At 37.6% G+C, this 12,059-nt stretch overlaps 1 protein-coding gene across 1 annotated transcript in view; it reads left to right on the top strand.

The window, feature by feature from the left end:
• il1rapl2 (interleukin 1 receptor accessory protein-like 2) overlaps positions 1-12,059 on the top strand; it is a 244,302-nt gene that overhangs the window by 186,050 nt on the left and 46,193 nt on the right. Inside the window, exon 6 of the mRNA XM_072663356.1 lies at positions 6,109-6,183. Within this exon, the coding sequence (XP_072519457.1) occupies positions 6,109-6,183 (75 nt within the window). The remainder of the gene's footprint in view (positions 1-6,108; positions 6,184-12,059) is intronic.

Raw genomic sequence — 12,059 nt, 5'->3', positions numbered from 1 at the left:
TGCCATTAGTTTTGCGTTTTGTCTTCAGTAAGTGAAAATCTTGTTTGAGTTGAGGTTGGGTGACTGACTTAAATATAATAAATATAAACAATATAATATACAAAATAATAACAAAAATATAACAAAATAATAGAAACACTCAATTTAATGGTCTTAACAAGCTTTTAAATAGCTTTTGCAACTGTATTGTCATTTTTAATTTTCACTGTAAGGTTAAACCATCCTTTGAGTTTTGCAGCATTTGACTGAATCTGAACAGAAAGTATAGTTTTATAAATACTGCCAGCACTTTCTGAATTTCTGAGCAAATCCTGTCAGCAGTCACATCAGTAAACACTAGTGACAAAGTTTGAGACCCATGTACATAGTCAAACATGGTACAACGATCAGTAAAGCAATACTGATATTCTTTTTTAGTCTGATTATCAGCAGTCTTGAGAAAACTGGTCAGTGCAGGTGACTGACAACTTATTTATAAGAACAGTACAAACAGACCTATATACTCAAAAGTTGGTGCTTAAAAGTTTGAAAGGGAAATGATCCAATATCACGTTGCAGATCATTTTTAGTTGGGAGTGGGCATCCTGTTTTATTTAAAGAACAAGGATCTTTCAGAGTCTTCACAACACATGTTTGTGGATATGTATGTAACATAGCTGATTTCTGAGGACCCTTAGAAGAAGAGTTGTTGATGCTCATCAGGCTGGAAAATGTTGCAAAACCATCTCCAAAGAGTTTGGCCTACGCCAATTTACAATCAAACAGATGTTGTACAAATGGAGGAAATTCAAGACCGTTTGTCCAACAGTGTTATGCATGGTGGGGTTGCAAGCAGAAAGTTGCTACTTTCTAAAAAGACCACACAACAACCCTAAGACATTTTTACCACAGAATGGCTAGCACAGAATTACCACAGAATGGTTTTTACAGGTTCCCAAACTTCCAAGCACAACTATACCAACTATATAGAGTATATGTACTTCATTAAGTGGTTACTAAATTTATGGACAAAGTAGGTGCTTGTAATAAAGTAAGAGTGCATATACAGTATCCTCCACAATTATTGTCACATTTCCCATTGTTTAATTGTTTACCAGCCTAATCTTACTAAGTATGAGTTAAGTCCAGTCTTTCATAACTATTGAAATAAATTGTAAATATATATTGCAGACGTGTAAAATATGTGCAATTAAAGGTCAATTTGCAATTATCTGTAAATAAGCTGTAAATAATATTGTTTTTCTAAATCTGTTTTCTATTATTTATATTGTGTATATATATTGGTAATTTATCTACATTTTGCATCTGAATTTCTTGCTATCCCTCTGCTCCTGTGACACTGTGAATTTCCCCACTGTGGGACTAATAGGATTATCTTATCTTATTTCAGCAATATAAAAAAAAAAATCAACCTTTTAAAAACCCTTCTTCCTGTTAAGCCTTGGCATAGGCTGCAAAAATATTAATGTTTACTTTTTTTTAAATGATTTTATCCTTTAATTAGTATGGTGAATAACATGAATATATAAAAATGTTTCATACTTGAAAATATAAATTTTTACTATTAAGAATAAATCTTCATGAATCTGCCTGGAATGGGATGTGTTTTGGTGTGACAAGAATCATAGTTGGACAGTTGCAGGAACTGGCTATATAGTGGGTTTAGAATGTCTACAAAACTACAATAAAACGGCACCTTTTTGCTAACTAGCTATTCGAAACAGAAGGCCCTGGATTTTACCAAACTATTTAGAACAGAAGGCCCTGGATTTCAAAAAGCTTCATTGGAACAGAAAGCATGCTAGAGCATTAAAACAAGTGTTTATGTGAACAATCTTATCCATAATAAGACATTGGATGTGTGATATTAGAGCAATATTATATTTAAAAATGTCTTGTAAGTCCATTTCAGATGCGTGGTTTCTTTTTTTTTAAGTTGAAGCATGATAATCTTTTAACCATTTCCTGGAGTTGACTTGGACTCTTGATCTAAGCAATCAATCAATGTTTTCACCCAGAGCAGTTGGGTGTTATCTTTTTCCTTTTTTTCAAAAAGCTCAAGTTTGTTTTTTATTCATCAACTTCTTATCTATCTTATTTTTTTCAGCTGTACCACTGTACCAAAAGTTTCTTGACCATTTCAAATTGTGCCACATTTACCTTGGTCCAGATGTAAATTCTGCATCATTTACATGTATAGAAAATTGTAATGAGCTGGTAAATTAGTAATGTCCTGTGAAGAAATAAAGTTAGTTTTTGTTTCCCCTTCCCCTTGTACCATCCTTTGTATCTTGTTTGCTCTTTGTATCTTGTTTGTAATCTTGAATCTTGCTTGAAATAGCAATCTGCCATAATCATTTTATGCATTTTGTGTGTTTCGCACCTTGCAAGGCATACTTTTTCTGTTGATACGATACAATAGCAAAGACACATAATTTGACTGGCGGCTCTAGATCACTAAAATAGGCCCTTTTTTTTACCTTATTGCTATCTTCTCATTAGCTTGCTAACTTCGGATTCAAATGACAAACTAATTAACTAACAGAGAGTAAAGCTGTGAGGAGATAATGCTTTTGACCGTGTCTAGGGAAAGATAGAGAGCATTGATCTCTCATCTGTGTCCAGTACTAACTTTTAGTTATTGGTAAACTTGGCAAAGAGTAGATCTGTTCCTTCATAGTTCTTATCTATTATCTTATTCTTATTACAAATTATGAATGGACAAATCTACTTTTTGCCAAGGTCACATGCCTGATTTTATGTTTTCTGCTCTAAATAATAATTGATAATCATAATCATAAATATATCATCACATATGATCATACATAAATCTGGCGACAACCCTGGATTGAAGTATGGGCAAAACACAAGCCTAGTGTTTTAATGCTTATTCAAGTCTGTGACCTATTCATTCAGCAAGTAGCTAACAAGTGATTGCATGAAATGTTTCTGTCTGATTTGCAAAACACCCAGAAGTAATCAGACAGACACAAGTGGTTTCATGCTGGTTGAATGTCAAATTACTGTAGTACAGCCATAATTAGGTGTCATGGCAATGAGACTGCAACAGTTTGTGTAAGTTGACCATTCACACACAGGGTTTGAACTCCGGAATGGTACAGCTGGATAGTTAGCTTTTTTTCTCAATTAAATAAATACAGTGGGGCAAACAAGTATTTAGTCAGCCACTGATTGTGCAAGTTCTCCTACTTAGAAAGATGAGAGAGGTCTGTAATTTTCATCATACGTACACTTCAACTATGAGAGAAAAAATCCAGGAAATCACATTGTAAGATTTTTTTAAAGAATTTATTTGTAAATTATGGTGAAAAATAAGTATTTGGTCACCCACACACAAGCAAGATTTCTGGCAGACAGACCTGTAACTTCTTCTTTAAGAAGCTCTTCTGTCCTACACTCGTTACCTGTATTAATGGCACCTGTTTGACCTTGTTATCTGTATAAAAGACACCTGTCCACAGCCTCAAACAGTCAGACTCCAAACTTAACCATGGCCAAGACCAAAGAGCTGTCAAAGGACACCAGAAAGAAAATTGTAGACCTGCACCAGGTTGGGAAGAGTGACTCTACAATAGGCAAGCAGGTTGGTTTGAATAATGGTCAAAATGATCATGAGAACGGTGAACAAAAATCCTAGAACTACATGGAGGGACCTGATGAATGACCTGCAGAGAGCTGGGACCAAAGTAACAAAGGCTACCATCAGTACGCAGAAAGGGACTTAAATCCTGCAGTGCCAAGCATGTCCGCCTGCTTAAGCCAGTACATGTCCAGGCATGTCTGAAATTTCCAAGAGAGCATATGGATGATCTAGAAGAGGATTGGGAGAATATCATGTGGTCAGATGAAAGCAAAGTAGAACTTTTTGGTAAAAACTCAACTCGTCGTGTTTGGAGGAAGAAGAAGGCTGAGTTGCATCCAAAGAACACCATACCTACTGTGAAGCATAGGGGTGAAAACATCATGCTTTGGGGCTGTTTTTCTGCAAAGGGGACAGGACGACTGATCCTTGTTAAGGGAAGAATGAACGAGGCCATGTATCGTGAGATTTTAGGCCAAAACCTCCTTTCATCAGTGAGCGCATTGAAGATGGAATGTGGCTGGGTCTTCCAGCATAACAATGATCCCAAACACACCGTTTAACAAAGAAGTGGCTCTGTAAAAAGCATCTCAAGGTCCTGGAGTGGCCTAGCCAGTCTCCAGACCTCAACCCCATAGAAAATTTGTGGAGGGAGTTGAAAGTCTGTGTTGACCAGCAAGAGCCCTGCTCTAGAAGAGATCTGCATGGAGGAATGGGCCAAAATATCAGCTACAGTGTGTGCAAACCTGGTGAAGACTTTCAGGAAACGTTTGACCTCTGTCATTGCCAACAAAGCTTTTGAGTTGAACTTTTGTTATTGACCAAGTACTTATTTTCCACCATAATTTATAACTACATTCTAACTACAGCTAGATGTCCTTAGGACTTATTTTGAAGCAAAATGTCATTGTGCTTTGATCTGGTTATCATAGCAGTTGATGTAGAAATCTTTCTGAAGATTAATAAGGCCATGTGAAGGTCTGATGAGCAGGATGGCAATCAGACTGGCATAGAAAAAGGATTGGTAAGACATAGTTGCACACAAGAAAGCTGTGATATGCTTGGGTACATTCCTACAGCCTTCATAGCAGCCTTTTTTTCTTAGAGGGAGAGGGCAATAGAGCCAACACAAAATTGCTGCTCTTGACAAACCATTTGCCTTAGGAGATTGAATAAAACTTTAACTGAGTCCATTTAAACTGCATGAAAGCTCACCATCTAGCTGCAGCACACAGTGCATTAGTAAACAGCCCAGTTCAACAGACCCATACACTGAATATTGCAGGAGTGGCCTAGTGATTTGTGAGAGCAGTATACTTTTTAAAAAGAAAAATTAAAGAAAGAAAAACACTTGCAGATTATAAAACTAGATGTTTAAATGTGGAAATTACACTGAATCAAAATTGTGTTTTGAAGGTTTGATCACCTAAACTGTCTAACTAAGGTAAGGTTTTATGTAGTAGCTTCTGTACATGGTTACAGTCTTATACACACAAAATGCATATGTGATTTAGGAAGGAAAAATGAGTTGGAATTGATTTTAGCTGGTTGCTTATCATAAATTATAAAACCGGTATGGCTTAGATATCATTTGAAAAACGCAACATTTACCAGAGGGATGTTTTAAAAATTTTTGTCTAGCTAGCACATTCACTTCTTCGAAGCTCTCTCAGCCTTGTGTAAAGCTCATATCTCAATGCACCTATTAACATGTCTGCACCATCCTATGTGCACTTAATAATTGATCTGCATTTCTAGAGAGAATGCAAGATCTCTGAGTGTATAGAGGCAGTACTAAACAAAGTAGTTCTAGATGCAGGTAAAGCGTCTCGAAAGAGTGGTCAGGTGAACAGGGAATATTGAGAAAATGTGTATAACGTATCTTCCCACAGTTGACAAGAATGATAGCTTTCATTTGCATGCTCAAGACATAGCTGAGCTCCCAAGATGGATGAGGGGTCCTGGTTTCATCTCTCACTTTTGCTCCTACAATAGAGAGGCCAATTTAAGCAGGGCTAAAAAGATAAGCATTTTTATAGCGCATGAAATTCCCACATTCACCTTGGATTGAAGGTTACCACAAGGCACAAGAAACCTTTTGGAAGCCACCTGGATGGTGCTTAGTGAACAAAGATAGTTTAGTTTGGTTGTTTTACTCATTTATTCTGAAGCTTGCATTAAAATAATCCATGGCAAACTATGATGCTTAAAACTGAAGCTTTCAGTTTGGATTAATTTAATTTTTGTAGGAAAAAGGTACCAACCATTCATTTATCTTCACAGCTTTAGTGGACTGTATGAAGTGTTATGATATGAGTTACCTCAATACGCCGCAAGATATACTGAAATATAAATTTAGAAATTGCTGCTCAGCTGCCACTCATTGGATATTAAGTGTATCCTAAATATGCTCATTGCTTACAGTGAACTTTTGTAATTTGAGTGTTCACCCACAAAGTTTTATTGTATACTGCCTCTACAGCTCATATACACCTGTTCTTTTTCAGCTCTTCTTACAGCCAGACCACCAAAAGTTCTATTCCCTGCAGAAGGACAGACCACTATAATTGATGTCCAACTGGGTAAGTATTCCCCACCGGGGAAAAAAATAAGGAAAAAATTTACAGACTGCAACACACACACAAAGACATGTATTGGGATTATTGTGAGCTATACATGGAGAGGCTACACTGCTCAGGTCATTGTAAAGTATCCTTTGAGCTCAGTTCACTCCTAAGGATGAGACTTGAAAACGTATCTGAAATTGAAAACATAACACAGTTTGTAGTGTTTCATTGAATGTGTATTTTGCCTTTGTCTGTGTCAGGAACATCTATTCAGCCATAGCTTAGCTACTTTAACCATACCTGGGCACCTCTGATGAAATGTATGAAGTAATGTTGTGGGATATTATTACATTGTGCATATTCTTTGAGTTGGGAGTGACGGGTGTAGCATTGCTGTATTGTGAGGTATTGTGAGTGTGCTCTCTTTCCGTGGTCTTGTGTGATGTGTGTTGTTGGGAAAGCACTGTGTTTTGAACTGGACCTTTAGTTTTCACATGCATGTAGTGGTCACAGAGGCAGTTTTTCTAAAGTATTGAAAATGAAACGTGTTTAAAAAAAAATTCTGTTTATTGTTGTGATAAACTTGATAACATTTTATTTCTAGAAATCATCTTATCTTATTTTAATGTTCGCAGACATAATGAAAGTACACATTGTTGTGTATGTGGGAGCACAATAACAAATCAAGAAGGATTTCTTAATTACTAAATGTTCGAATTATTGATTGTGTCAATTGATAAATGAATTGTCACTGGTTCAGTTAGATATGACCAGAATAAATGGGGCATGACCTGGGACTCTTACCCAGGACTGAAAAACTTACTTTACTAGTTGTATCAGTTTAGACCATCAGTAAAGCTTACCTTGATTTGCAGTTCGGCTTAGAATTAAATTCAGTCTCTATTCGAAAGGCAGTTTGATTGCTCCAGGGACCCAATCTTATTGTATACACTCACACATGACATGCTAGTTTATAATGAATAAAACATTTATTAAATAAACATGTAATGATTAAATAATTAGATATTTGATTAGATGAGAATATTTCAGGTTCACAGCATTAGATATAGATATGTGTTCAGTGTAACAACACGTATCCCACAGAACATTATTCCTGAGCTTGTGGTTGGAATAATATTAAGGTGAGCTGGGAAAGTATACTGACGTCTGTGTTTGATCACGTGGACAGCTACTGCTAATGGTTAGAACTGGACTAGTCTGACTGATCACTGTTAAATAAAGGTAACATTGTTGGTCTGCAGTCTGAATGTAATGTCCCTGCTCAGGTTAAACTCTAGGCACCAGTAAAGTTAACTACCTTACTTTGCCACAGGGTCTGGAGCTTTGAATAGGGTCTCGTAGGTTGGCTCTAGACAGGAGGTCCAGTCGAGATTAGGCTTCGAGGTGTCCGAACGCCCGCATCCCACTCACTTTCGGCGCAGCTTGTGGTCGGTAGAAGGGGGTCCTGAGGATGCTGTCGCACTTCTGAGCAGACACTTACTGCTTCAGGCTTTGGTTCAGGTGAAGCAACATGGCTGCTATGGATGCTCGAGTCTTCCTTAAGCAGAAAGTCACAGTTTCATGTGGACTTGCTTAAAGGTTCAATTGGCCGGTTGAAATCTAACAAAATCTCTATGGAGCTACTGTGGTGACTAACAAATCAAACAAAAAAAAACTAGACAAACAAAAATAAAATAAAATAGAATACTTATTTCTTAAGTAAAGTTTTGTTGGCTTAAGGTTGTAGGTAACCGGGTTTCTTTTCTCAGCCAAGGCCTTTCCTCTTCTCCGTCTGGAGCTCTGTTCTTTAAGCCAACTCGAACTTCAACTCGGGCCTCTCAGTCTTGTCTCCTCCTTTCTTCTTACTGGCTACATCTCTGTTCAGTTCTTTTCCATTTCTCATTATTCCCTTTCTTTCTGTGACCTTTCTTTACCTAAATTGATCTTTTGAGGTTTCTATTTATCTGTCTAGTTGGGGTCCCTAGCGGAGAAAAGGGGCGTGTTTGTGTGAAAGGGGAGCTCTTACACACATGGACAAAATTGTTGGTAATAATAAATAGAAATTCTGTGAAAATGAACAAATGAAAATCCGACATTGATTTTGAACCATGCTTCAGCAGAATTATTTTAAAACATAAACTCATCAAACAGGCCTGGACAAAAATGATGGTACCCTTAAGTTGATATTTTGTTGTACAACCTTTTGAGGCAATCACTGCAATCAAACTATTCCTGTAACTGTCAATGAGACTTCTGTACCTCTTAGCTGGTATTTTGGCCCACTCCTCATGAGCAAACTGCTCCAGTTGTCTCAGGTTTGAAGGGTGCATTTTCAAGATGGCATGTTTCAGCTCCTTCCAAAGATGCTTAATAGGATTTAGGTCAGGGCTCATAGAAGGCCACTTCACAATAGTCCAGTGTTTTCCTCTTAGCCATTCTTGGGTGTTTTAAGCTGTGTGTTTTGGGTCATTATCCTGTTACAAGACCCATGACCTGGGACTGAGACCAAGCTTTCTGACACTGGGCAGCACATTTCTCACTAGAATCCCTTGATAGTCTAGATATTTCATTGTACCCTGCATAGATTCAAGACCTGTGCCAGATGCAGCAAAGCAGCCCCAGAACATAACAGAGCCTCCTCCATGTTTCACAGTAGAGACAGTGTTCTTTTCTTGATATGCTTAATTTTTCCATCTGTGAACATAGAGCTGATGTGCTTTGGCAGTTCCATCTGTCCATAGGACATTCTCCCAGATGTTTTGGAGCTTGTCAACATGTAGTTTGGCAAATTTCAGTCTGGCTTTTTTATGATTTGTTTTCAACAATGGTGTCCTCCTTGGTTGTCTTCCATTAAGTCCACTTTGGCTCAAACAATGACAGATGGTGCGATCTGACACTGATGTTCCTTGAGCTTGAAGTTCACCTTTATTTTTTTTCTTTTGTTACCATTCATATTATCTGTCTCTTTGATTTGTCATCAATTTACTTCCTGCGGCCACGTCCAGAGAGGTTGGCTGCAGTCCCATGGATCTTAAATTTCTGAATAATATGTGCAGCTGTAGTCACATGAACATCAAGTTGCTTGAAGATTATCCTTTACCTTTAACATGCCCTATATATAGGCCCAGTGACTGATTACAAGATTGTAGACACCTGTAATACTAATTAGTGGACACACCTTGATTTAACTTGTCCCCTTGGTCACATTATTTTTAGGGGTACCATCATTTTTGTCCAGGCCTGTTTAATGAGTTTATTTTTTAAATAATTCTGTTGAATCATGGTTCAAAATCAATGTAGGATTTTCATTTTTTCATTTTCATAGAATTTTTATTTATTACTTTCGTCATATTCAAGTTATTTCTGTGACCAACAATTTTGTCCATGTGTGTATCTTCCCATATCAAATATCTTAATTTGGAATGTTGGACATTAACTAACTTGGTATGTTATTTTGTATTACACACTGAGGTGAGGTAATGAATATATAGCCTCTTATCACCAGGGGAAAGTTTTAGTTTTTCGCCGTTTTAGACAAAGGAATGGGCATCTATATTTGATCAAACATACACAAGCTAGAAAATACACCAAAAAGAAAAGAAGAATCTGTTTGTTTCGCTGTGTGTGTGTGTGTGTGTGTGTGTCTGTATGTGTGCGTGTCCCACACCAACCCAAAGGTTGTTACTCTCAAAAATAGATAAAGCAAATAGTCATACCATGAACTAGTAAGACTTCATGAACAAGTACGAGTACAAAACCAATAAGAGTAACATATTGTCATAAACAAATAAGAATACACACTAATAAGAGTAATACTTGGTTATGGTGGTGTAGCCACTAAAACTAAGAAAAAAAATCTGTAATGAGAAATAAAGCAACTAGTGCTGAATGAAGAGGTTATTATCAGGTCCACGTCGCCGCGCCCGCCCCGGCGGCGGTCCCGAGCCACGGTCCACAGGCTTCAAGGACTTTTAAGTTGACATTCTGTTCATGCCCATGTTCACAGACTTTTCAGTTCAAGTTCACGACTCCAGTCTCAGACTCTTATGTTGACATTTTGTTCATGTCTCACGTCACGTTTTAAGTTGTATTCATGTGTATTTGATTTGTGTTCTTTGTTTCATTGATTTGGTTCACCTGAGGCTGGGGTATTTAGGGAGCCAGCGCTAACCGTTTCACTGCCGAGAATTTACCGTGTTGAGCCTGGTGAGTTGGCGTCTGTATCTGGTCCACATAGTCAAGTGTCTAGTTAGTTCTTCACGAGGACGTCCATGTGAGTACTTCACATTTCCATGGTGCCCGCTCGGCTTTCACCGCTCAGGAGAGTGCTACTGCTCTGGCTTGTTCTGAGTCGCCTCTCTGATGCGGCGACTGATTCCAAAGCTTCGCATCCACGTCTAGTAAGTTAGGTCTAGTAAGCCTGATGAGCGCTGTTTATATTCTACTTAGTATTTCTGCTGGCATGGCCAGTTGTTTAAGTTTGAGTTATATCTCCCCGTTTCTGTTTTCCCCGTTCAAGCGTAGCTCACTATGTTTCCACCAGCCTCAGGTGTGCATTTGTGTTGCCCACGTTCTTTTGTCACGTGTTTGTTTTGGTTATTCATTAGTCCCTGTATTGCTGCGTTTTTCATGTGTCTATGCCCTTGTTTGGCTAATAAAGCATTCTCGCATCGAGTCATCCCCTGCGAGTGTTCACCCGTCATTGTCTGACCTAGCCACTCTCTCTTAACCAGTGAATATGAGGCACATATATATATATATATATGAGTAAATATAGGTACAACAAAAACAAAGAAGTTATAATGCATAAACAGTCATACAATTTATACAGAAAAGGGTAAAAATGCATTATTAGCATGGTCACCATTTAGTACAGTGGCATGGCTACTTTAGTAGAGTATATAAATTTGTTAAGAAAGTTCTGAGATAGATTCTTCTTTGTGACTCCAGAGGGGGGTGAGAGTTGTGTTGTTAGAGGGAGAGTAGAGTGTCTGGGTTGATTCACAAGTAACCCAAGACATTTTATTGTCTTTGTCTTATTATCTTGTCCAAGGTACTCTCCTACACAGATTTAAATTAAGCATATTTGTAAACATTTCAGTCACAGGTTAATAATTACTCAGGTGTACTTCGTAAGTGCAAGCTTGCTTCTAAGCTTTCCAGCACCTTTGAAATCAGCAGTTGCGATTGTTCAACATGAGCACAAGAGCTGTGCTATGAAAGTCAAAGACCAAAATCAACTGTGTGGAATATGATTAAGAACACACGCTCATTTTTCGCAAAGTGACTAGTTTGCAGAGGAAGACTTTCACTGCTGATGGCAGACCAATCACTTTGTTGAAGAAAAATCCTCAATTGTCTGTCTGACAGATCAGAGGCAGCCTTCAGGAGCCGGATTGTGTATTTGTCAGACTGCATCTAGCATTGTAGCCTCTGCATTTTTGTTCATGAAATCTTTTGTGGACAGTCCAAAAAAACAAAAAACAAAAAACAAAAAGGCCAGATAACAGTTTTCTAAAAAGTACTTAATATTTATAATATTTTATATAATTGTATAAAAAGATATTATTTTTAGTAATGCATGGGGATAAAAAGGAACTGCCCACAATCCAAAGCATACAACCTCATCTGTTTCTGGGGCATGCATGGCTGCCACTGGTAATAGTGCACTTATTCATGATGTAAATCTGAAGTCAGTAGGGTAATGAATTCTGAACTTCTTATCTGCTCAAGGTCTAGTAAATGAAACCAAACTCATTGGGCGCAGTTTATCCTTCAGCATGATGATGATTCCTAAATGTGAAAATGTAAAAAAAAAAAAAAGAATGGCCAAGTCATTCACCCGTTTAAATAAAATTAATCATGCACCGGGTGATGCCTTTAAAATCTGA

This window comes from Salminus brasiliensis, chromosome 19, assembly GCF_030463535.1.
Source record: "Salminus brasiliensis chromosome 19, fSalBra1.hap2, whole genome shotgun sequence".
Classification (NCBI taxonomy): domain Eukaryota; kingdom Metazoa; phylum Chordata; class Actinopteri; order Characiformes; family Bryconidae; genus Salminus; species Salminus brasiliensis.
The sequence above is the reverse complement of the archived record's forward strand: the minus strand, read 5'-3'. Positions and strand labels throughout refer to the sequence as shown.